Source organism: Arachis ipaensis, chromosome B6, assembly GCF_059453495.1.
Source record: "Arachis ipaensis isolate K30076 ecotype BB chromosome B6, ASM5945349v1, whole genome shotgun sequence".
In the NCBI taxonomy this organism is placed as follows: domain Eukaryota; kingdom Viridiplantae; phylum Streptophyta; class Magnoliopsida; order Fabales; family Fabaceae; genus Arachis; species Arachis ipaensis.
Window position 1 is genome coordinate 72,143,312 of NC_142441.1, and position 21,807 is coordinate 72,165,118.

At 38.4% G+C, this 21,807-nt stretch overlaps 1 protein-coding gene across 1 annotated transcript; it reads left to right on the plus strand.

Annotated features, from left to right (window-relative positions):
• Window positions 1-16,253: 16,253 nt before the first annotated feature.
• On the plus strand, window positions 16,254-19,054 carry LOC107605331 (CASP-like protein 4A3). Its single transcript, XM_016307183.3, has 3 exons — window positions 16,254-17,219; window positions 17,829-17,964; window positions 18,629-19,054. The coding sequence occupies exons 1-3, from the start codon at window positions 16,423-16,425 to the stop codon at window positions 18,815-18,817; spliced, it is 1,122 nt and encodes a 373-aa protein (XP_016162669.3). The 5' UTR covers window positions 16,254-16,422; the 3' UTR covers window positions 18,818-19,054.
• The last annotated feature ends 2,753 nt before the right edge of the window (window positions 19,055-21,807 follow it).

The window sequence follows — 21,807 nt, forward strand, 5'->3', positions numbered from 1 at the left end:
TTTCTTTTACGGATCTCTTCTTGTTTCTAGAGCTATTCGTCTTTGTTCTCTTATCTTTCACATGTTTATTAGCTATGATATCCGCTCTCAATCTTCTTATAGGTCTCGCTGATATGCACTTTCTGTTTTCTCTATCTATGGTTTTAGAATATATCCACCCTATTCTTCTGGACTTTGTTGTCATTACTTTGTCCATTACGAAGGCTTCTATTTATAATAGTTTTTTTAAAATTCGGTAGATATAAGGGGTAGATATAGACTCATCATCATCTACTATATGAGCTGCAGCACCCTGTTTCACTTCATTTTGGACCACTCTTTGGCTTGAGCCACTAATCTAGCCCAGTTAGATTTCTTGGATCACCTTATTTAAATTACTATTTTAGTGTTTTAATTTGTAAATTAGATATTTTGAAGATTAATTATATTTTACAATAACAAAATATAATTATAACAATAATCATGCTATATGTATATAAAAAATACCATTCATATAGAATATATATTAAAATATAAAATATATATTGAAAATAAGTTAAACAATATATATATATATATATATATATATATATATATATATTTATATACAAATATATAATGATTAATAGATAATTTGATAAATAATTTTTATTTATACATAATATTTTTATTATAAAAATTATTATTATATTATATATATTTTGCTTCCATTATTAAAATTTTTTAGAGTCATCACAAAATTATTATTATATTATATATATTTTACTTCCATTATCAAAATTTTTTAGATTCATCATTGATGACTGTTTCTTTTTTTTTTAGAAAAAATATTGAGATCTCTTTTTTAAATAAATAAGAGATATTTTAGGAGTTAGTTACTTATCTAGATAAGAAGGGTTGAACTGCTGTCGTCGTGACCTCTATGAAATTAGGTAAGTATAGATGAGACCAATTTGAGAAGTGCTACACATACAAGTTATTTTAGTTGTCATACAAGTTGGGCCAAACCCAACAAAAATGACGCTCACCCATAAGAGCGTGTCATGCGCGCTACTCAACGGTTTTCATAGCGCGCTTCGCGTTCTTCCTCCTCTTCCTTCTTCTTCTCCTTCTTCTTTGTGTTTCTCCTCTTTTTTCTTCACGTGTTTCATCTTCATCATCGTTCTTTTATTACTGTTGTTGTTGCTGTATTTTTTTCCCTTCTCTTTCCATTGATTTTGTAACATTATGTATTTTTTTTATTTTTTGTTTGATATTTTTTTCCCAATAAGAATTATGAGAATATGAAATAAGAAAATGAAGAAGAAGAAGTAGCAAAAAATGAGAAGGAGGAAGAGGAAGAGTTTTGAATTATGCAGAACTTATCAACACACATGCACCGAAAATTCTTAAAAAATACAATCAAATATCTTCGTGTTACACTCAAATTTGCTGCAAATACAGAAAAAATATTTCTTTTAATGTTGCATTTTTTTTGTTCTTTTTTTCTTATTTCTTTCTTTCTTTTAGTTGAACGAATGTAAGTTCATCCTCTTCCAAGTAATTTTGTACCATTATGTATTTTTTTTCTTCTTCTTTGTTTGATTTTTTTGTTTTTATTCTTGTTAAAAGAGTAAAACAAGAAGAAACTTGAGAAGATAAAACAAGAAAAAAAAGATGAACAAGAAAAAAAAGATGAATGAGAAAAAAAAGAAAATGATAATGATGATGATGAAAAAGAAGAAGAAGAAGCAGCAGAAGATGAAGAGGAGGGAGAAGAAGAGTTTTGAATTATGCGAAACTTATCAGCACACATACACTAAAAATTCTTAAACAATATACCCAAATATCTTGGTGTTACACCCAAATACAGAAAAATATTTTCTTTAATGCAAAACTTTTACATTACATTCAATTCAAACCATCAACGATGAACAACAATTTTCACAAACAAAAATAATATTATTCACTTACAGAATCATAAACTACTAACGAAAACGTTAACTAAAATCGAACCACACCTCAGCCACTTAATTAGATTCAAAATAATCAATTTTGTTCTGGTTCAATTGACAATCTGAACTTGAATTATTCATTATCTTCAACAACGAGATAACTGATAATGGAGGAGAAGGAGGAAAAGGAGGGAGGAGAAGAAATTCCACTGAAAAAAGAAGGAGGAAGGAGAAGAAGAAGAGGAAGTGGTGTTGGTGAGAGAGTAAAACAAAAAGAAACTTGAGAAGGTGGTGCACGAATTGTGAATCACACTTTTCACAACGCGTACCACTAACCAGCAAGTGCACTGGGTCGTCCAAGTAATACCTTACGTGAGTAAGGGTCGAATCCCACGGAGATTGTTGGTTTGAAGCAATCTATGGTTATCTTGTAATTCTTAGTCAGGAAGTCAATTATGTTTATCAGTTGAATTGCGAATAAACAGGAGAGCATGAATTAAAAGTTACTTGTTATGCAGTAATGGAGAATATGTTGGAGTTTTGGAGATGCTTTGTCTTCTGAATCTCTGCTTTCCTCTGTCTTCTGATTCACGCACGCACGTCCTCCTATGGCAAGCTGTGTGTAGGTGGATCACCGTTGTCAATGGCTACCATCCATCCTTCCAGTGAAAAGATTCCAAGTGCGCTGTCACCGCACGGCTAATCATCTGCAGGTTCTCAGTCATACCGGAATAGGATCTGCTATCCTTTTGCGTCTGTCACTACGCCCAGCACTCGTGAGTTTGAAGTTCGTCACAGCCATCCAATCCCAGAATCATACTCGGAATACCACAGACAAGGTTTAGACTTTCCAGATTCTCATGAATGCCGCCATCAGTTCTAGCTTATACCACGAAGATTCTGATTAGGGAATCTAAGAGATATTCATTCAATCGGATATAGAACGGAGGTGGTTGTCAGGCACACGTTCATGGTTTGAGGAAGGTGATGAGTGTCACGGATCATCACCTTCGTCACAGTTAAGCGCGAATGAATATCTTAGATAGGAACAAGCGTGTTTGAGTGGAAAACAGAAATACTTGCATTAATTCATCGAGACACAGCAGAGCTCCTCACCCCCAACAATGGAGTTTAGAGACTCATGCCGTCAAAGAGTACAAAGTTCAGATCTAAAATGTCATGAGATACAAAATAAGTCTCTAAAAGTTGTTTAAATACTAAACTAGTAGCCTAGGTTTACAGAAATTGAGTAAACCATAACAGATGGTGCAGAGATCCACTTCTGGGGCCCACTTGGTGTGTGCTGGGGCTGAGACTTAAGCAATTCATGTGCATAAAGCCATTTTGGGCGTTCAACGCCAGGTTTGGATCCATTTCTGGCGTTGAACTCCAACTTTTAATCCTTTTCTGGCGCTGGACGCCAGAATTGGGCAGAGAACTGGCGTTGAACGCCCATTTACGTCGTCTATCCTTGAGCAAAGTATGGACTATTATATATTGCTGGAAAGCCCTGGATGTATACTTTTCAACACAATTGAAAGCACGCCATTTCGAGTTTTGTAGCTCCAGAAAATCCACTTTGAGTGCAGGGAGGTCAGAATCCAACAGCATCAGCAGTCCTTTTTCAGCCTGAATAAGATTTTTGCTCAGCTCCTTCAATTTCAGCCAGAAAAATACCTGAAATTATAGAAAAACACACAACTTATAGTAAAGTCCAGAAATATGAATTTTTCCTAAAAACTAATGAAAATAAACTAAAACTAACTAAAACATACTAAAAACTATATGAAATTATCCCCAAAAAGCGTATAAAATATCCGCTCATCACAACACCAAACTTAAACTGTTGCTTGTCCTCAAGCAACTAGACAAATAAAATAGGAGACTAATGGGTTGAGAAGCAATAATATCTCAGAGTTTTTGAGTGAAGCTCAGATTCCAATTAGATGAGCGCGACTAGTAGCTTTTTGCTTCCGAACAGTTTTGGCATCTTACTTTATCCATTGAAGCTCAGAGTGATTGGCATCTATAAGAACTTAGAATTCAGATAGTGTTATTGATTCTCCTATTTTAGTATGATGATTCTTGAACACAGCTATTTCGTGAGTCTTGGCCGTGGCCCTAAGCACTTTGTTTTCCAGTATTACCACCGGATACATAAATGCCACAGACACATAATTGGGTGAACCTTTTCAGATTGTGGCTCAGCTTTGCTAAAGCCCCCAATTAGAGGTGTCCAGGGTTCTTAAGCACACTCTTCTTTTTTGCTTTGGACCTTGACTTTAACTGCTCAGTCTCAAGTTCTCACTTGACATCTACACACCACAAGCACATGGTTAGGGATAGCTTGGTTTAGCCGCTTAGACCAGGATTTTATTCCTTTAGGCCCTCCTATCCACTGATGCTCAAAGCCTTGGGATCCTTTTTATTTGCCCTTGCCTTTTGCTTTTAAGGGTTATTGGCTTTTTGCTCTTGCCTCTTGGTTTTAAGAGCTTTTGGCTTTTTTTGCTTGCTTTTTCTTTTTCTTTCTATTTATTTCGCCTATTTTATTATATATATATATATATATATATATATATATATATATATATTTTTTTTTTCTGCAAGTTTTGTTCTTTGCTGCTTTTTCTTGCTTCAAGAATCATTTTTATGATTTTTCAGATTATCAATAACATGTCTCATGTTCATCATTCTTTCAAGAGCCAACATATTTAACAGTCTTAAACAACAAATTCAAAAGACATATGCACTGTTCAAGCATTCATTCAGAAGACAGAAAGCATTGCCACCACATGTTACTAATTAGAATTTTTCTTATTAAAAACTCGAAATTTTATTGCCTCTTATTCAAAAGATCTACTATTTTATTCATGTTTGCTGATGATGAGAAAAATAGACTATAACCTAATTGGGGATAAAATCAAAATAGACACTAATTACTACTAATGATCATGTAATGAAGACACAAACATAGATAAGCACTTAACATAGAGAAAACAAAAAACAGAGAAAGTAAGAACAAGGAACAAGTCCACCTTAGTGATGATGGCATTTCCTTCTTGAGGAACCAATGATGTTCTTGAGCTCTTTTATGTTTCTTCCTTGCCTTTGTGGCTTGATTCCTAGTGATTTTTGGTATTTCTATCCTCAGTTGCTTCCAATAATTATGTGGAGGGAAGTGCATCCCCTGAGGTATCTCAAGGATCTCTTGATTTGCAGCCACATGTTCTACCATTGAGCTATAGATCCTTCACATAATTGTTTTACCACCCCAAACTTAGAATGTTGCTCGCTCTCGAGCAAAAGAAGAAGGAATAGAAGGAATAGATCTTGAAATGATCCTGTGAGGTCCACAGATCTTGAGGTGTCAAGGCATTTACATCCCTGCACCAATTTAGGCATGCAAAATGCCCTTGCACACAACTCTGGGCGTTCAGCGCCAGGTTGGTGCCCATTTTGGGCGTTCAACGCCCATTTACTAGCCATTTCTGGCGTTGAACGCCAGAACCATGCTTGTTCTGGGCGTTCAGCGCCAGGATGTTGCCCATTTTGGGCGTTCAGCGCCAGAACCATGCTCTGTTCTGGCGTTGAACGCCAGACAGGTGCTTCCTCCAGGGTGTGATTTTTCTTCTGCTGTTTTTGATTCCGTTTTCAATTTTTAATATTTATTTTGTGACTCCACATGATCATGAACCTAATAAAACATGAAAAACCATGAAAATAAATAAAAATTGGGTTGCCTCCCAACAAGCGCTTCTTTAATGTCCTTAGCTGGACCTTGCTGAGCTTTTAATCTAGCTTTAACCTTGAGCACTCTTGCTCAACATTGCCTTCAAGATAGTGCTTGATTCTCTGTCCATTAACAATGAACTTCTTGTCAGAGTCAATATCTTGAAGCTCTACATAACCATATGGTGATACGCTTGTAATCACGTATGGTCCCCTCCACCGGGATTTCAATTTCCCGGGGAATAGCCTGAGTCTAGAGTTGAACAGCAGAACCTTCTGTCCTGATTCAAAGATTCTAGATGACAGCTTTCTGTCATGCCACTTTTTTTATTTCTCTTTATAAAGCTTGGCATTTTCGAAAGCTGTGAATATGAACTCCTCTAGCTCATTTAGCTGGAGCAATCTTTTTTCTCCTGCTAATTTGGCATCAAAGTTTAGGAATCTGGTTACCCAGTAGGCCTTATGTTCCAGTTCCACGGGCAGGTGACATGCCTTACCATACACCAGTTGGTATGGAGAGGTCCCTATAGGGGTCTTGAATGCTGTTCTGTAAGCCCACAGAGCATCATCCAAGCTCCGTGCCCAATCCTTTCTACGGGTATTTACTGTCCGTTCTAGGATTCTCTTTAATTCTCTGTTAGAGACCTCAGCTTGCCCATTAGTTTGTGGATGATATGGAGTAGCCACCTTGTGGCGAATTCCATACCGAACCATGGCAGAGTAAAGCTGTTTATTGCAGAAGTGAGTGCCCCATCACTGATTAGTACTCTAGGGACACCAAATCTGCTAAAGATATGTTTTTGGAAGAACTTCAACACTGTCTTAGTATCATTGGTGGGTGTGGTAATGGCCTCAATCCATTTTGATACATAATCAACTGCCACCAGAATATAAGTGTTTGAGTATGATGGTGGGAAAGGTCCCATGAAGTCAATTCCCCATACGTCAAACAACTCAATCTCCAAGATTCCTTGTTGAGGCATGGCGTAACCATGAGGTAGATTGCCAGCTCTTTGGCAACTGTCACAGTTACGTACAAACTCTCGAGAATCTTTATAGAGTGTGGGCCAATAGAAGCCACATTGGAGGACCTTGGTGGCTGTTCACTCACCTCCGAAATGGCCTCCATATTGTGATCCATGGCAATGCCATAGGATCCTCTGTGCTTCTTCTCTAGGCACACACCTACGGATTATTCCGTCTGCACATCTCTTAAAGAGATAGGGTTCATCCCACAAGTAGTACTTTGCATCAGTAATTAATTTCTTCTTTTGTATCCTGTTGTACTCCTTGGGTATGAACCTTGCAGCTTTATAGTTTGCAATATCGGCAAACCATGGTGTTTCCTGAATGGCAAATAAATGCTCATCCGGAAAAGTCTCAGAGATCTCAAGAGAGGGGAGGGGCGTCCCTTCTACTGGCTCTATCCGGGACAAATGATCAGCCACTTGGTTCTCTGTCCCTTTTCTGTCTCTTATTTCTATATCAAACTCTTGCAGAAGCAACACCCATCTGATGAGCCTGGGTTTTGAATCCTGCTTTGTGAGTAGATATTTAAGAGCAGCATGATCAGTATACACAATCACTTTTGATCCTACTAAGTATGATCTGAACTTGTCAATGGCGTAAACCACTGCAAGTAATTCTTTTTCTGTGGTTGTGTAATTTTTCTGAGCATCATTTAAAATGCGACTAGCATAATAAATGACATGCAGAAGCTTGTTATGCCTCTGTCCCAATACTGCACCAATGGCGTGATCACTGGCATCACACATTAGCTCAAATGGTAACGTCTAGTCTGGTGCAGAAATGACTGGTGCTGTGACCAGCTTAGCTTTCAGCGTTTCAAACGCCTGCATGCACTCTATGTCAAACACAAATGGCGTGTCAGCAGCTAGCAGATTGCTCAGAGGTTTTGCGATTTTTGAAAAATCCTTTATAAACCTCCTATAGAATCCTGCATGCCCCAGAAAGCTTCTGATTGCCTTAACATTGGCAGGTGGTGGTAATTTTTCAATTACCTCTATTTTTGCTTGATCTACCTCTATTCCCTTGTTTGAGATTTTATGCCCAAGGACAATCCCCTCAGTCACCATGAAGTGACATTTTTCCCAGTTTAAAACTAGGTTGGTCTCTTGGCATCTTTTCAGAACAAGTTTCAGGTGATCAAGACAGGAGCTGAATGAGTCTCCATATACTGAGAAGTCATCCATGAAGACTTCCAGAAATTTTTCCACCATATCAGAGAAAATAGAGAGCATGCATCTCTGGAAGGTTGCAGGCGCATTACATAGCCCAAATGGCATCCTTCTATAAGCAAACACTCCAGATGGACATGTGAATGCTGTTTTCTCTTGATCCTGGGGATCTACTGCGATCTGGTTCTAGCCTGAGTAGCCATCCAAAAAGCAGTAATAATCATGACCTGCTAGTCTTTCTAGCATCTGGTTTATGAATGGTAAAGGAAAATGATCCTTTCTGGTGGCTGTATTGAGCCTTCTGTAGTCAATACACATGCGCCACCCTGTAACTGTTCTTGTAGGAACCAGTTCATTTTTTTCATTATGAATCACTGTCATGCCTCCCTTTTTTGGGACGACTTGGACAGGGCTCACCCAGGGGCTATCAGAAATAGGATAAATAATCCCAGCCTCTAGTAATTTGGTGACCTCTTTCTGCACCACTTCTTTCATGGCTGGATTTAGCCGCCTCTGTGGTTGAACCACTGGTTTGGCATTATCCTCCAATAAGATTTTGTGCATGCATCTAGCTGGGCTTATGCCCTTAAGGTCACCTATGGACCACCCAAGAGCTGTCTTGTGTGTCCTTAGCACTTGAATAAGTGCCTCCTCTTCCTGTGAATTTAAAGCAGAGCTTATGATCACTGGAAAAGTGTCACCTTCTCCCAGAAACGCATATTTCAAGGATGGTGGTAATGGCTTGAGCTCGGGTTTAGGAGGTTTTTCCTCTTCCAGAAGAAATTTCAGAGGCTTTTTCATGTCCTCTGAATCCTCTAAATCAGGCTGAACATCTTTAAAGATATTTTCCAACTCTGATTCAAGACTCTCAGCCATGTTGATCTCTTCTACCAAAGAGTCAATAAGATCAACTTTCATGCAGTCTTTTGATGTGTCTGGATGCTGCATGGCTTTGACAGCGTTCAACTTGAATTCATCATCATTGACTCTCAGGGTTATCTCCCCCTGTTGGACGTCAATGAGGGATCGTCTAGTTGCTAGGAAGGGTCTTCCTAGAATGAGAGTAGCACTCTTGTGCTCCTCCATTTCCAGCACAACAAAGTCAGTGGGAAAGGCGAATGGCCCAACTCTGACAATCATGTCTTCAATCACGCCTGATGGGTATTTAGTGGAACCATCAGCAAGTTGGAGACATATCCGGGTTGGTTTAACTTCTTCAGTTAAGCCAAGCTTCCTGATAGTGGATGCAGGTGTTAGGTTGATGCTTGCCCCAAGATCGCATAAAGCTGTCTTGGTGCAATTACCTTCTAATATGCATGGTATCAGAAAACTCCCAGGGTCTTTAAGCTTTTCAGGAAAGCTCTTCAGAATGACTGCACTGCATTCTTCAGTGAGGAGAACTCTTTCTGTTTCTCTCCAATCCTTTTTATGACTCAAGATCTCTTTCATGAACTTGGCATAAGAAGGTATTTCCTCAAGTGCTTCTGCAAATGGAATCTTTATTTCAAGAGTCCTGAGATAATCTGCAAAGCGAGCAAATTGCTTATCCTGCTCCTCTTTCCGGAGTTTTTGAGGATAAGGTATCTTGGCTTTATATTCTTCAACCTTAGTTGCTGCAGGTTTATTGCCTACAGAAGTGGTTGAAGAAGCCTTTTTAGAGGGGTTGTTATCAGCATTTGTGTGTGTCTGATCCCTCACTGGCAATTGAGTGCCAGAGTTAGAAGCTGGAGTGAAACTGGACGCCAGCTCCTTGTCTTCTCCTGGCGTCTGAACGCCAGAACTGTGCCCATTTTGGGCGTTCAGCGCCAGATCTTGCCCATTTTGGGCGTTCAACGCCAGATCCTTGCCCATTTCTGGCGTTGAACGCCAGTCCTGCCTTATTTCTGGCGTTGAACGCCAGTCATGAGCATGGTCTGGGCGTTCAGCGCCAGCCTTCCACTAATTTTCTAGTGTTTTAGTTCCAGAATTACTTTTCCCTGGGCTCTTACTGTCCTCAGGTGAATTTTGGGTGGTTTGCTCATTTCTTAGCTTTTTGCTGCCTTGAGGTGGGGTATTTAATGTTTTCCCACTTCTTAGTTGAACTGCTTGGCATTCTTCTGCTATTTGCCTTGACAGCTGCTGCTTTGTTTGCTTAAACTGTTCGTCCATATGTATATTAGCCATCCTTGTCTCTTGTAACCTGTCTTTAAATTCAGCTAGTTGCTTTGTTAGAAAGTCCAATTGCTGATTGAATTCAGCAGCTTGTTTTACAGGACTGAGTTCAGCAGTTACTGTTTTAACCTCTTCATTCATGGAAGGGTTGTTGCTTAGGTACAGATGCTGATTCCTGGCAACTGTATCAATGAGCTCTTGAGCCTCTTCAATTGTCTTTCTCATGTGGATAGATCCACCAGCTGAGTAATCTAGAGACATCTGAGCTCCTTCTGCAAGCCCATAGTAGAAGATGTCTAACTGAACCCACTCTGAAAACATTTCAGAGGGGCATTTTCGTAGCATCTCTCTGTATCTCTCCCAGGCATCATAAAGAGATTCATTATCTCCTTGTTTAAAGCCTTGGATGTCCAGCCTTAGCTGTGTCATCCTTTTTGGAGGGAAATATTGATTCAGGAATTTTTCTGTCAGCTGTTTCCATGTCCTTATGCTGGCCTTAGGTTGGTTATTCAACCATCTCTTAGCTTGATCTTTTACAGCAAATGGAAACAGTAATAGTCTGTAGACGTCCTGATCTATTTCTTTATCATGTACTGTGTCAGCAATTTGTAAAAACTGTGCCAGAAACTTTGTAGGTTCTTCCTGTGGAAGACCGGAATACTGGCAACTTTGCTGCACCATGATAATGAGCTGAGGATTCAACTCAAAGCTACTGACTCCAATGGAGGGTATGCAGATACTACTCCCATATGAAGCAGTAGAGGGGTTAGAATATGACCCCAGAGTCCTCCTGGACTGTTCATTTCCGCTTAGGTCCATGATGGAGAAAGGGAGATGATGTAAAATAGAAAAAATATTTTTATTTATTTATTTATATATTTATTTCAAAAATGAAGTAAATTGAAATAAAATAAATAAAAATTGAGTGAAGATTTTCGAAAAACTGAGGAGAGAGAAAGTGGTTAGGAAGTTTTGAAAAGGATATGATGATTTTGAAAAAAAAGTTTTAAATTTTGAAATAAAAATCTAAATTTTAGAAATATATTTCGAAAATTTGTTTTTAAAATAGAGAGAAAAGATATTTTTTTATTTTTAAGAGGAAAGAGAAAAACAATAAGATAGCACAAGATTTAAAATTTTTAGATCTAATGCTCCTTATTTTCAAAAATTTTGGAGGGAAAACACCAAGGAACACCAAACTTAAAAATTTTAAGATCAAGTCACAAGGAAAACTCAAGAACACTTTGAAGACTCACAAGAACCCAAGAACATGAAGAAAGAACACCAAACTTAAAATTTTTTAGAAAACCAAACCAAAATTTTCGAAAACCAAAGGGAAATCAACAAGAAAACACCAAACTTAAAGTTTGGCACAAAATTTAATAGAGAAATTATTATTTATGAAAAAGAAGATTTTGAAAAGAATATGAAAGATTCTAACCCAATTACCAAGAACACAGACTAACGCTCTAGCCAAATGAGTTATGAATGGAACACTTGTTTTGAAGAAGTAATTTTTTGAAAACTAATGTTTTGAAACGACACAAGAAAAACAAGAAAAATTCAATAAAAATTACTTTTCGAAAAGAAATTTTTTTTTGAAAGAGAAAATAAGGATTCTAAAATTTTAACCAAAAACAATGATAAGAGACTCTAAACCAAGAAAAATTTTTCCTAATCTAAGCAACAAAATAAACCGTCAGTTGTCCAAACACGAACAATCCCCGGCAACGGCACCAAAAACTTGGTGCACGAATTGTGAATCACACTTTTCACAACGCGTACCACTAACCAGCAAGTGCACTGGGTCGTCCAAGTAATACCTTACGTGAGTAAGGGTCGAATCCCACGGAGATTGTTGGTTTGAAGCAATCTATGGTTATCTTGTAATTCTTAGTCAGGAAGTCAATTATGTTTATCAGTTGAATTGCGAATAAACAGGAGAGCATGAATTAGAAGTTACTTGTTATGCAGTAATGGAGAATATGTTGGAGTTTTGGAGATGCTTTGTCTTCTGAATCTCTGCTTTCCTCTGTCTTCTGATTCACGCACGCACGTCCTCCTATGGCAAGCTGTATGTAGGTGGATCACCGTTGTCAATGGCTACCATCCATCCTTCCAGTGAAAAGATTCCAAGTGCGCTGTCACCGCACGGCTAATCATCTGCAGGTTCTCAGTCATACCGGAATAGGATCTGCTATCCTTTTGCGTCTGTCACTACGCCCAGCACTCGTGAGTTTGAAGTTCGTCACAGCCATCCAATCCCAGAATCCTACTTGGAATACCACAGACAAGGTTTAGACTTTCCAGATTCTCATGAATGCCGCCATCAGTTCTAGCTTATACCACGAAGATTCTAATTAGGGAATCTAAGAGATATTCATTCAATCGGATATAGAACGGAGGTGGTTGTCAGGCACACGTTCATGGTTTGAGGAAGGTGATGAGTGTCACGGATCATCACCTTCGTCACAGTTAAGCGCGAATGAACATCTTAGATAGGAACAAGCGTGTTTGAGTGGAAAACAGAAATACTTGCATTAATTCATCGAGACACAGCAGAGCTCCTCACCCCCAACAATGGAGTTTAGAGACTCATGCCATCAAAGAGTACAAAGTTCAGATCTAAAATGTCATGAGATACAAAATAAGTCTCTAAAAGTTGTTTAAATACTAAACTAGTAGCCTAGGTTTACAGAAATTGAGTAAACCATAACAGATGGTGCAGAGATCCACTTCTGGGGCCCACTTGGTGTGTGCTGGGGCTGAGACTTAAGCAATTCACGTGCATAAAGCCATTTTGGGCGTTCAACGCCAGGTTTGGATCCATTTCTGGCGTTGAACTCCAACTTTTAATCCTTTTCTGGCGCTGGACGCCATAATTGGGCAGAGAACTGGTGTTGAACGCCAGTTTACGTCATCTATCCTTGAGCAAAGTATGGACTATTATATATTTCTGGAAAGCCCTGGATGTCTACTTTCCAACACAATTGGAAGCATGCCATTTCGAGTTCTGTAGCTCCAGAAAATCCACTTTGAGTACAGGGAGGTCAGAATCCAACAGCATCAGCAGTCCTTTTTCAGCCTGAATCAGATTTTTGCTCAGCTCCCTCAATTTCAGCCAGAAAAATACCTGAAATTACAGAAAAACACACAACTCATAGTAAAGTCCAGAAATATGAATTTTTCCTAAAAACTAATGAAAATAAACTAAAAACTAACTAAAACATACTAAAAACTATATGAAATTATCCCCAAAAAGCATATAAAATATCCGCTCATCAGAAGGTAAAACAAAAAGGAAAAGATGAATAAGAAAAAAAGAAGAAGATGGTGATGATGAAAAAAAGAAGAAGCAGTAGAAAATGAGAGGGATGAAGAGGAAAAGTTTTGAATTATACAAAACTTATCAGCACACGTACACCAAAAATTCTTAAACAATACACCCAAATATCTTCGTGTTACACCCAAATATCTTCGTGTTACACCCAAATTTACTGCAAATACAGAAAAATGTTTCTTCTAATACTGTATTTTTTTCTTCTTCTTTTTTTCTTTATTTCTTTCTTTCTTTTAGTTGAATGAATGTAAGTTCATCATCTTCCAAATAATTTTGTATCATTATGTATTTATTCTTCTTCTTTGTTTGATTTTTTTATTTTTATTCATGTTAAAAGAGTAAAATAAGAAGAAACTTGAGAAGATAAAACAAGAAGAAAAGGAGGAGGAGGAGGAGGAGGAGGAGGAGGAGGAGGAGGAAGAAGAGTTTTGAATTATGCACAATTTATTAGCACATACACAGCGAAAATTCTTAAAGAATACACTCAAATATCTTCGTGTTACACCCAAATTTGCTGCAAATATAGAAAAATATTTTTTAATGCATAACTTTTATATTAAATTCAATTTAAACTATCAACTATGAAACATTATTCACATACAGAATCATAAACTACTAACAAAAAAATTAACTAGAATCGAACCATACATCAGCTACTTGATTGGATTCAAAACAATAATAAATTTCGTTTTGGTTCAATTAACAATCTGAACTTGAATTATTCATTATCTTCAACAATGAGAAAACTAATGATAAAGGAGAAAGAGGAAAAGGAAGGAGGAGAAGAAATTCTAATGAAAAAAGGAGAAAGAGGAGGAGGAAGAGGTGATGTTAGTGACGACGATAATGAGAGAGAAAAATAATAAAAAAGAAGAAAAAGAAAAAAAACGTGCAGCAAAAAAAAGAAGAACGTACAATAACGATACGACAAAAAATGTGTGCGTGTTAATATAAATAAGGAGCGAACCCAAGATTGGTATTTCTCTAGAAGCGAACCCAAGATTGGTCAGGACCTGGAAACCGATAATTGACAAGGTGGAGGAGAAGCTTAGCCTGTGGAAAGCAAAGGTCCTTAATAAGGCGGGTAAGCTGGTCCTAATTAAATCTGTGTTAAATAGCTTGCTGGTGTACTACTTGAGTCTGTATAAGATGCCGAAGGCAGTGGCAGAAAAGTTGATATCACTGTAGAGGAGATTCCTGTGGAGCAAGGAGGAAGGCAGGAATGGTCTGGCGCTTGTTAAGTGGGAGGTGGTTCAAGCCCCTAAAAAATTGGGTGGACTGGGGATTGGTGATGCCGTGGTTAGAAACTCTGCACTACTATTTAAGTGGTGGTGGCGCTTTTCAAAAGAAGAATGTCCACTATGGAAGAAGGTTGTGTGCTCCTGTTACGATTTGAATCCCAGTGTGATGTTATCAGCTCAAACATTACCTACTAGAGGGAGTCCATGGAAGGATATCTGTCAGCTACAGTTCAGGGATAATGTTGTGAAAGATAAGATGATTGCGGGGTTGTCTATGGAGGTGGGTGACGGAAGGAGGACTCGATTTTGGGAAGATGTCTGGCTACAAAGTAGTCCGCTACAGATGAGTTTTCCGAGGCTTTTCTCCATTTTAAACTAAAAAGGATCAGTCATAGGGGATTGTGGGTTCTGGGATGGGTTAGAGTGGATTTGGAATTTCCAGTGGAGGCGAGACTTATACCAGTAGGAGTTGGACCTAGTGGATCAATTGCATGAGACATTAAGACCTGTAAAGCTGGCACATGATAAGCCAGACAGAATTTTTTGGAAATTTGACAAGGAAGGTATATTCTCAACTAACTCTTTTGTGCAGGTAGTACAGTCAGAATCTCTTCCGGAGGACATAACCAGCTACAACTTCATAAGAACCTTATGGAAAGGTTTGGTGCCGCCACGAGTGGAGTTATTTACCTGGTTTACTCTGGTAGGAAGAGTGAATACTAAAGAAAGACTACTTAGATTGGGAATTATCAGACAAGGTGATAACATGTGTGTTCTGTGTAATAAAGAAGTAGAACTTATTCATCACTTGTTTCTGGGTTGTGAGTTTACTTGGCAGGTGTGGTGTCAATGGCTATCTGAATTAAGGAGATTGTGGACAATTCCGGGCACCCTAAAAGAACAATTCGAGAATTGGACATGTGCTACTAACATGAAGGTAGAGTGTCACAAATGGCTTATATGCTTCTGTTCAGTTATTTAGAACATTTGGCTAGAGAGAAACGGGCGGATTTTTAGTAACAAGGAAGGGAGTGCAGAGGAGGTATTTTAGAAATCATTAAACAGTGTTAGAAAATGGAGTAGTCTAGATCCTTTTTGTTGTTGATGGTTATGCCGGAGATGACATTAAGAAAGCATTATTTCTACTTTTTATGTCATTGCATCGATTCGCTTCTTGCTCCACTTTCTCGTGTTGAGCTCTTATGTTAAAAAAAATATATAAATGATTTGTACGAAAAAAAAAGCGCTTATATACAGAGAATAATCGAAAAAAATGTGTTAAAATATAATTGACAGGAATGAGGATTGAGGAATGGTAACACATTACATATTCATCCTTAATCATAAAATGACAGAAAAAGGTGAATAGCTTTAATTTAAAAAAAAAAGTGTAAAATAATACTAACCTACTCGTGAACTTGATTAGGTTATATTTTTTTTTAAAATTTAATTTAATTTTAATTATTAATAATATGAAACATTTTACACAAAAATTTAATTATTTTGAATTTTTTTTTTTACTATTCATATAATTAAGTAATTATGTTTACGAAAGCAGTAATTAGATATACCTATAAAATTATATAAGTAAATAAAATTAAATTCTCTTAAATTAATAAATGATCCAATAAATTATTTTCCGTACAAAATAATTGAATGTCGCCATACACGCGTAGACGGTAGACATATCGAAATGGAAGCAACAGTAACAGTAATGGCCGTGATAATAAACTGTGTGATTGTGAATTAGACAGAGCACCTACCATCGCCCGTTTCCGAACTCAAAAGTGAAATTCTTATAGTGGCCATTGTTGAGTGGCAAGAGTTGAGTGGTAAAATTAGCAAACACGATGAGCGAAAAAGAAAGCTTAGCCTATCCCGACGCCAAAAAGGAGGTCGCAGAAAAAGTAGAAGAAGAAAAAGAATCAAATACAATGGAAAAAGAAGTAGAAGTAGTAGCATCAGACTCAGTTTCAAACCAAAACCAAAACAATAACAATGAAAATCAACACCAAAACCCACTCACCGAACCTTCATCTTCAACCATCACTTTCCACTCTCCTTCTCCTCCTTCCTCTTCACTACGAACCCGCAAATCCCCTTCGCCTCCGCTTCACTCCATCTCCGACTCTTCGATTTCCTCTGGCCACTCCTCCACCGGCCACGTGTCCTCTTCGCCGTCGCCGCCGAGGAAGTCTCCAGCCGTTTCCTCGCCGGAATCCTCGATCTCCGATGGCCACTTCTCCCTCCGCGACGAAGCCACTCCAATCGAAGACCAAAGGTTCCCTCCTGTGCCGGCGCCGGTGCCGGTTGTGGTGGCTCATCGGTTCCAGGTGGAGCCTAACGTGGTCACCAGGGTAGATCCCGGAGCGGAAGAGGGTTTCATCGGCGTCAATGATGTCAAACAAGCCTCCGCAGGTGATGGCAATGGCAACGGCGGCGGCGGCGGCGGCGGCGGAACTAATCGGCGGTTGAGACCAGATGTGATGAGTATGTTGAGGTCTAAGAAAATAGCGATGTGGAGCAAAGTTCTGCTGAGTCTTCGAATCGCCACTTTTGCATCCTGTTTGATGTCTCTCTCAGTATTGGCTGCCGATAAGCGAAAGGGCTGGGCACAGGACTCTTTCTATAGATACAAGGAATTCAGGTACATATTAAAGTAGTTAAAATAAAAATTATTTTCTGTGCTTTTAGTTTTATTTTTGTGATATTCTGTTATGTGAATTTTTATTGGTTTGGTTCTCCATTTTATGAATTGGTTCTTTGTTATGCTATTGAAGTTGTTAGTGTGCTTTAGAGTGGATTTTGATTCTTGATGTCAGTAATGTCTGGAACAAAAAATGTTAAGTGCACGCCAAAAATCAGCCACCAAATTACCACCATATACTTGTGTATAAATGCATGTGTTATTAAACAACCCTATTTTGTATTAATATGTATTTTACATGGGTAACTGATTTGGTGGCTGATTTTTGGCATACATATGGCATGATTGATTGGAACCAACCCATGGTTGGTCACCCGATTGGGGGCACATACTCCTTCCCCTTAACCGTGGTCTTGATTTGACTCCCAAGTATGGAAAAATCGGTTATAGGAAAGCGATGCCCCCTATGGGATTTCAGATGCTCAAATATGATTATTTCCCAATGAAGTAATGCTTGAATTGGTTGGTTAATTCAAAAGTTCTTCCGTGAATGCTAGTTTATCAAGTCATGCTTGAATACACATAAAAGTTAGTGTATGATTTTTGCAGGTACAGCTTGTCAGTGAATGCTATTGGGTTTATGTATTCCGCATTGCAGATATGTGATCTAGTGAAGTACATTTTCACAAGAAAGCACATTGTGGAGCACCAGCTGAGGGCTTTATTCAGTTTTGTAATGGATCAGGTACTTATCCCACGTTCAGAGGTTTTAATTCATGGCTATGTAGTTCATTAGTTAGTATTGTACAAACAGTAGCCCCATCTCTGGGTTTTGGTTATTATGGTGACTCAGAAAATTGTTGTAGTATTGATTGGTGCTGGTGATTTATGATGAAAAGTAATAAACTAGGGGACCACAGGGAAAACTTGAGTCTAGCTGGGAAATCCAGTTGAGAATTTTTGGGGTCTGCTCTTGGAAAAAATCTTTGATGCCTTCTTACACTCTTTTCCACTGTGTTGATTTTAACTTTCGTTGAAATTTTATTTTATTTTTTATTGTGTATAACCGATTATTAGATATCATTCTATATATTCTATTTATTATAGCTTCAGGCTGCTTCTACATGTTTTATGTCAGTATTTCTTAGTAGAATATATTACTTTTACACCCTAATATTATATATATAGGTTGCTATGCCTTATGTTATATGCCGCAGCGCTAACTGCTATATTTCCATAGCAGATTTTTGCCTACCGATGGTCCATACTTAGTATAATTGAACTTGCAACACTTGGTTGCAAAGTGCAAACACTAACTGTTTTTTTGCCTCACATATCATGATCTGGAAAGGCGTGCTATCTAGTTTACCTTATAAAGAAACTGAGGAATTGCTTGTTTTCAATTACAGATCTTGACATATCTTCTAATGTCGGCATCATCATCGGCTGCCACTAGAGCTTATGACTGGGAGTCCAATTGGGGTAAGGATAAATTCCCGGACATGGCAAATGCATCTGTGGTTTTGTCCTTCGTGGCCTTTGTGGCCTTCGCCTTCACCTCACTTGTATCAGGTTCTATCCTTTGTAGGTTTAGATAGTTTATGCAGTTTTTCTTTGCTTCACAGTCTCCTGTTATCCTATCCTATCATGTGTACATTCCGGTAGTTTATGCAACTCTTAGTTGCTATGGTGGCCTTTCCCCAACAATCTTGCATCAGGTTCCATCCTTGTAGTTTCAGATAGCTTTACAAACATTATGCAATATTGTATATAAATATGTGGGTTGATTGTTGTTATATCAGTTTTGGAAATGGCATGTGCCCAATGTTCTGAAAGAAGATTTGCTATGTAAAAATAGGAAATTTTTAGTTATGTCAATCTTGTACTAGGATTGACTATTGAGATGCTTAGTTCATTTGCATGTCATTTATTGAACGCTCAGATCATCTATTAATATATGATAGGAGACAAGTATTACTATATTAGTAGAATAAAACATTAATCATTCGAAATCCCTTTAGGGTGGATAAACCTGTTTTTTTTTAATAAGATTGGTATTAAAAAATACCTAAAATTTTTGTTTATCACCAATTAACACTTTTCTTTAATAAGACTAGCAAAAACGCTAAATGGTATTTTTATAATTTAAAATATAATAACATCCAACACTTTTATTTTTGGCGGGTCCTAAGCTTTCAGATGTACACTACACGAATCTTAGTAAAGTATAAGCAACAAATAATAAAGACAACCAGGAGTAAGAAATGTTATGAAAGATTTTTTGCTCTCACACGTTTCACGTTGTTTTTAAAAAAGTTAGAATTACACAACAAAAAAGAAAAAGAATTCAATAACAATTTTAAATAAAAGAATAAGTAGCATGATAATAAAATATAGAGGTAATGACCAAATCAGTACCCGAAAGATTAAAACGCTGACATTGCGGTACCTGACTATTGTAATCGACAAAATGGTACTTGGTTAATTTTAAAAACTGACAAGCGCGTCCATAAGCTTGCCGGACCAAAACTCCGGTGAGGACAATGCTTACCTGGACACCGGATTATGCTGACAAATCATGTTTTAATTGAGTTGTAATTTCTAATTAATTAATTTGTTAGCCTAGGTGGAAATTGATTTCATTTTGTCCCCAAATCAGAACTCTTTGTCCTGATCCCAAATTAACAAGCTCTCTATGGCAGTACCAACAGCTTCAATGACGCTTCTCATAGCCAGCTGGTTAACACCTTCTTCCCTCTTCATCTTTGTCAACCTCGTCATTGGCACCATTGCCATCACCTCCCGCTTCACCTCCTCCCACAACAACCGAATTCAAGAACATGAACTCCAACACCCTTTCACTCGCTCACCCTCCCTCCTGCAACGAGTCAGATCCTTTAGACTCACTCATCAATACACCTACGACACAACGCCGAGTACTGCCGAACCGGCGAGTTCACTCAGCCTCAACTCGTTCGAACATCCTCGCTTTTGGAACGAGTCAGGTCCTTCAATTTCAGCCTCCACAAACACGAAACCACGGAAACATCATATGCAGAAAAAACAGATCATAACCAGGCCCAGGCGCAGGCCCAAACCAACCAACCAGCGGCGGCCACCTTCTCCTCCCTCGCTCTTACTGGCCGAGCCACCGTGACCCTCCTCTTCGCGATATCACCTCTAGCTCGCGTCCAGCCTCCGTCTTCTTCCCCTCCTGTCCGAACCCTAGCCTCGCCTCAGCCTCCAATCATCACCACCGCAGCCGGCGTCTGTACCCACAACCGACACAGAGCCACCACATCTCTCTCTTTCTTCTTCTTTCGCCTCTACATCTTTCCCCTGTCCGTACCCTAGCGCCGCCCAGAACCACCGAACCTTCGCGGACCACCCAACGCGCCTCCACACCTTCACTGTTTCGACGCCTCACCTCCGCGATTTCACCATCGCCGCACCTCACCTCCGCCGAGCCCAGAACCTAACCTCCAACCACATCGCCGCCGGTTCTCCTTGGCTCTGTGCGAGACCCACCACCTCCGCGAAGCTCTCTCTCCCTCTGTCATTAGTTCCCTAACCGCCAGCCACCAACAGCCTCCTCTTCACCGGACTAACACGACGGCGAGCTTCTCTTTCGCCTCCCTGTTCGCCGCTAGGACTCCACCTAGAGAAGCAGGGATTCAAGTGGCAGAAGTTCAGAGAGCTTGTTAATTTGGGAATAGGGCAAAGAGTTCTGATTTGGGGCAAAATGAAATTAATTTCCACCTAGGCTAACAAATTAATTAATTAAAAATTACAACTCAATTAAAATATGATTTGTCAGCATAATCCGGTGTCCAGGTAAGTATTGTCCTCACCGGAGTTTTGGTCTGGCAAACTTATGGACACGCTTGTCAGTTTTTAAAATTAACCAAGTACCATTTTGTCGATTACAATAGTCAGGTACCGCAATGTCAGCGTTTTAATCTTTCGGGTACTGATTTGGTCATTACCTCTAAAATATATAACTCAATGCCTGCATGGGGTGTCTTTGGATGTTGAATTTGAGTCTGGTTGGAGATAGATCCTGGTTGGAGATAGATCAAGGGAGCGTATACTGCAAAAAAATAGTTATATTGGGCTTTTGAATAAATTGATAAATTGGGATGCTAGAAAGGATTGGAGGTGGCTTTGGAAGCTGCATATTTCGGAAAAACTCATTTTCTGGTTGGGAGCTCAAAATGCTCTTCCTACCGCTGCTCTTCGATACTAACTTCAACGGGCTAAGTCGGATTTCTGTCTTAGATGTTGAGCTCACTCTGAGACTATCCTTCATTGCTTGAGGGATTGTTCAAAGTCAAAATTTGTTTCGACTTTTTTGGGATTCTCGAAGGGTTTTTTATTTTTATAAATTAAATAAATATAATAATTATTGAAATAAATAATTTAACAAATATTTATCGAAATAAATATTTTTCTTTTATCTCGTTTACAGTGTACGAGATACATGTGGACGCGACATATATATCTCGTTTATAGATACATCTAATTTTTTAAAAAAAAATTTAAAAATAATAAAAAATATTAATAATCCAAAATTTTAGTATACAATTAG

Coding starts and splice junctions, on each gene's coding strand:
- LOC107605331 (XM_016307183.3), top strand. CDS start 16,423: ATGAGCGAAAAAGAAAGCTTAGCCTATCCCGACGCCAAAAAGGAGGTC. Junction 17,220..17,828: donor TATAGATACAAGGAATTCAG/GTACATATTAAA, acceptor TGATTTTTGCAG/GTACAGCTTGTCAGTGAATG. Junction 17,965..18,628: donor TCAGTTTTGTAATGGATCAG/GTACTTATCCCA, acceptor TTTCAATTACAG/ATCTTGACATATCTTCTAAT.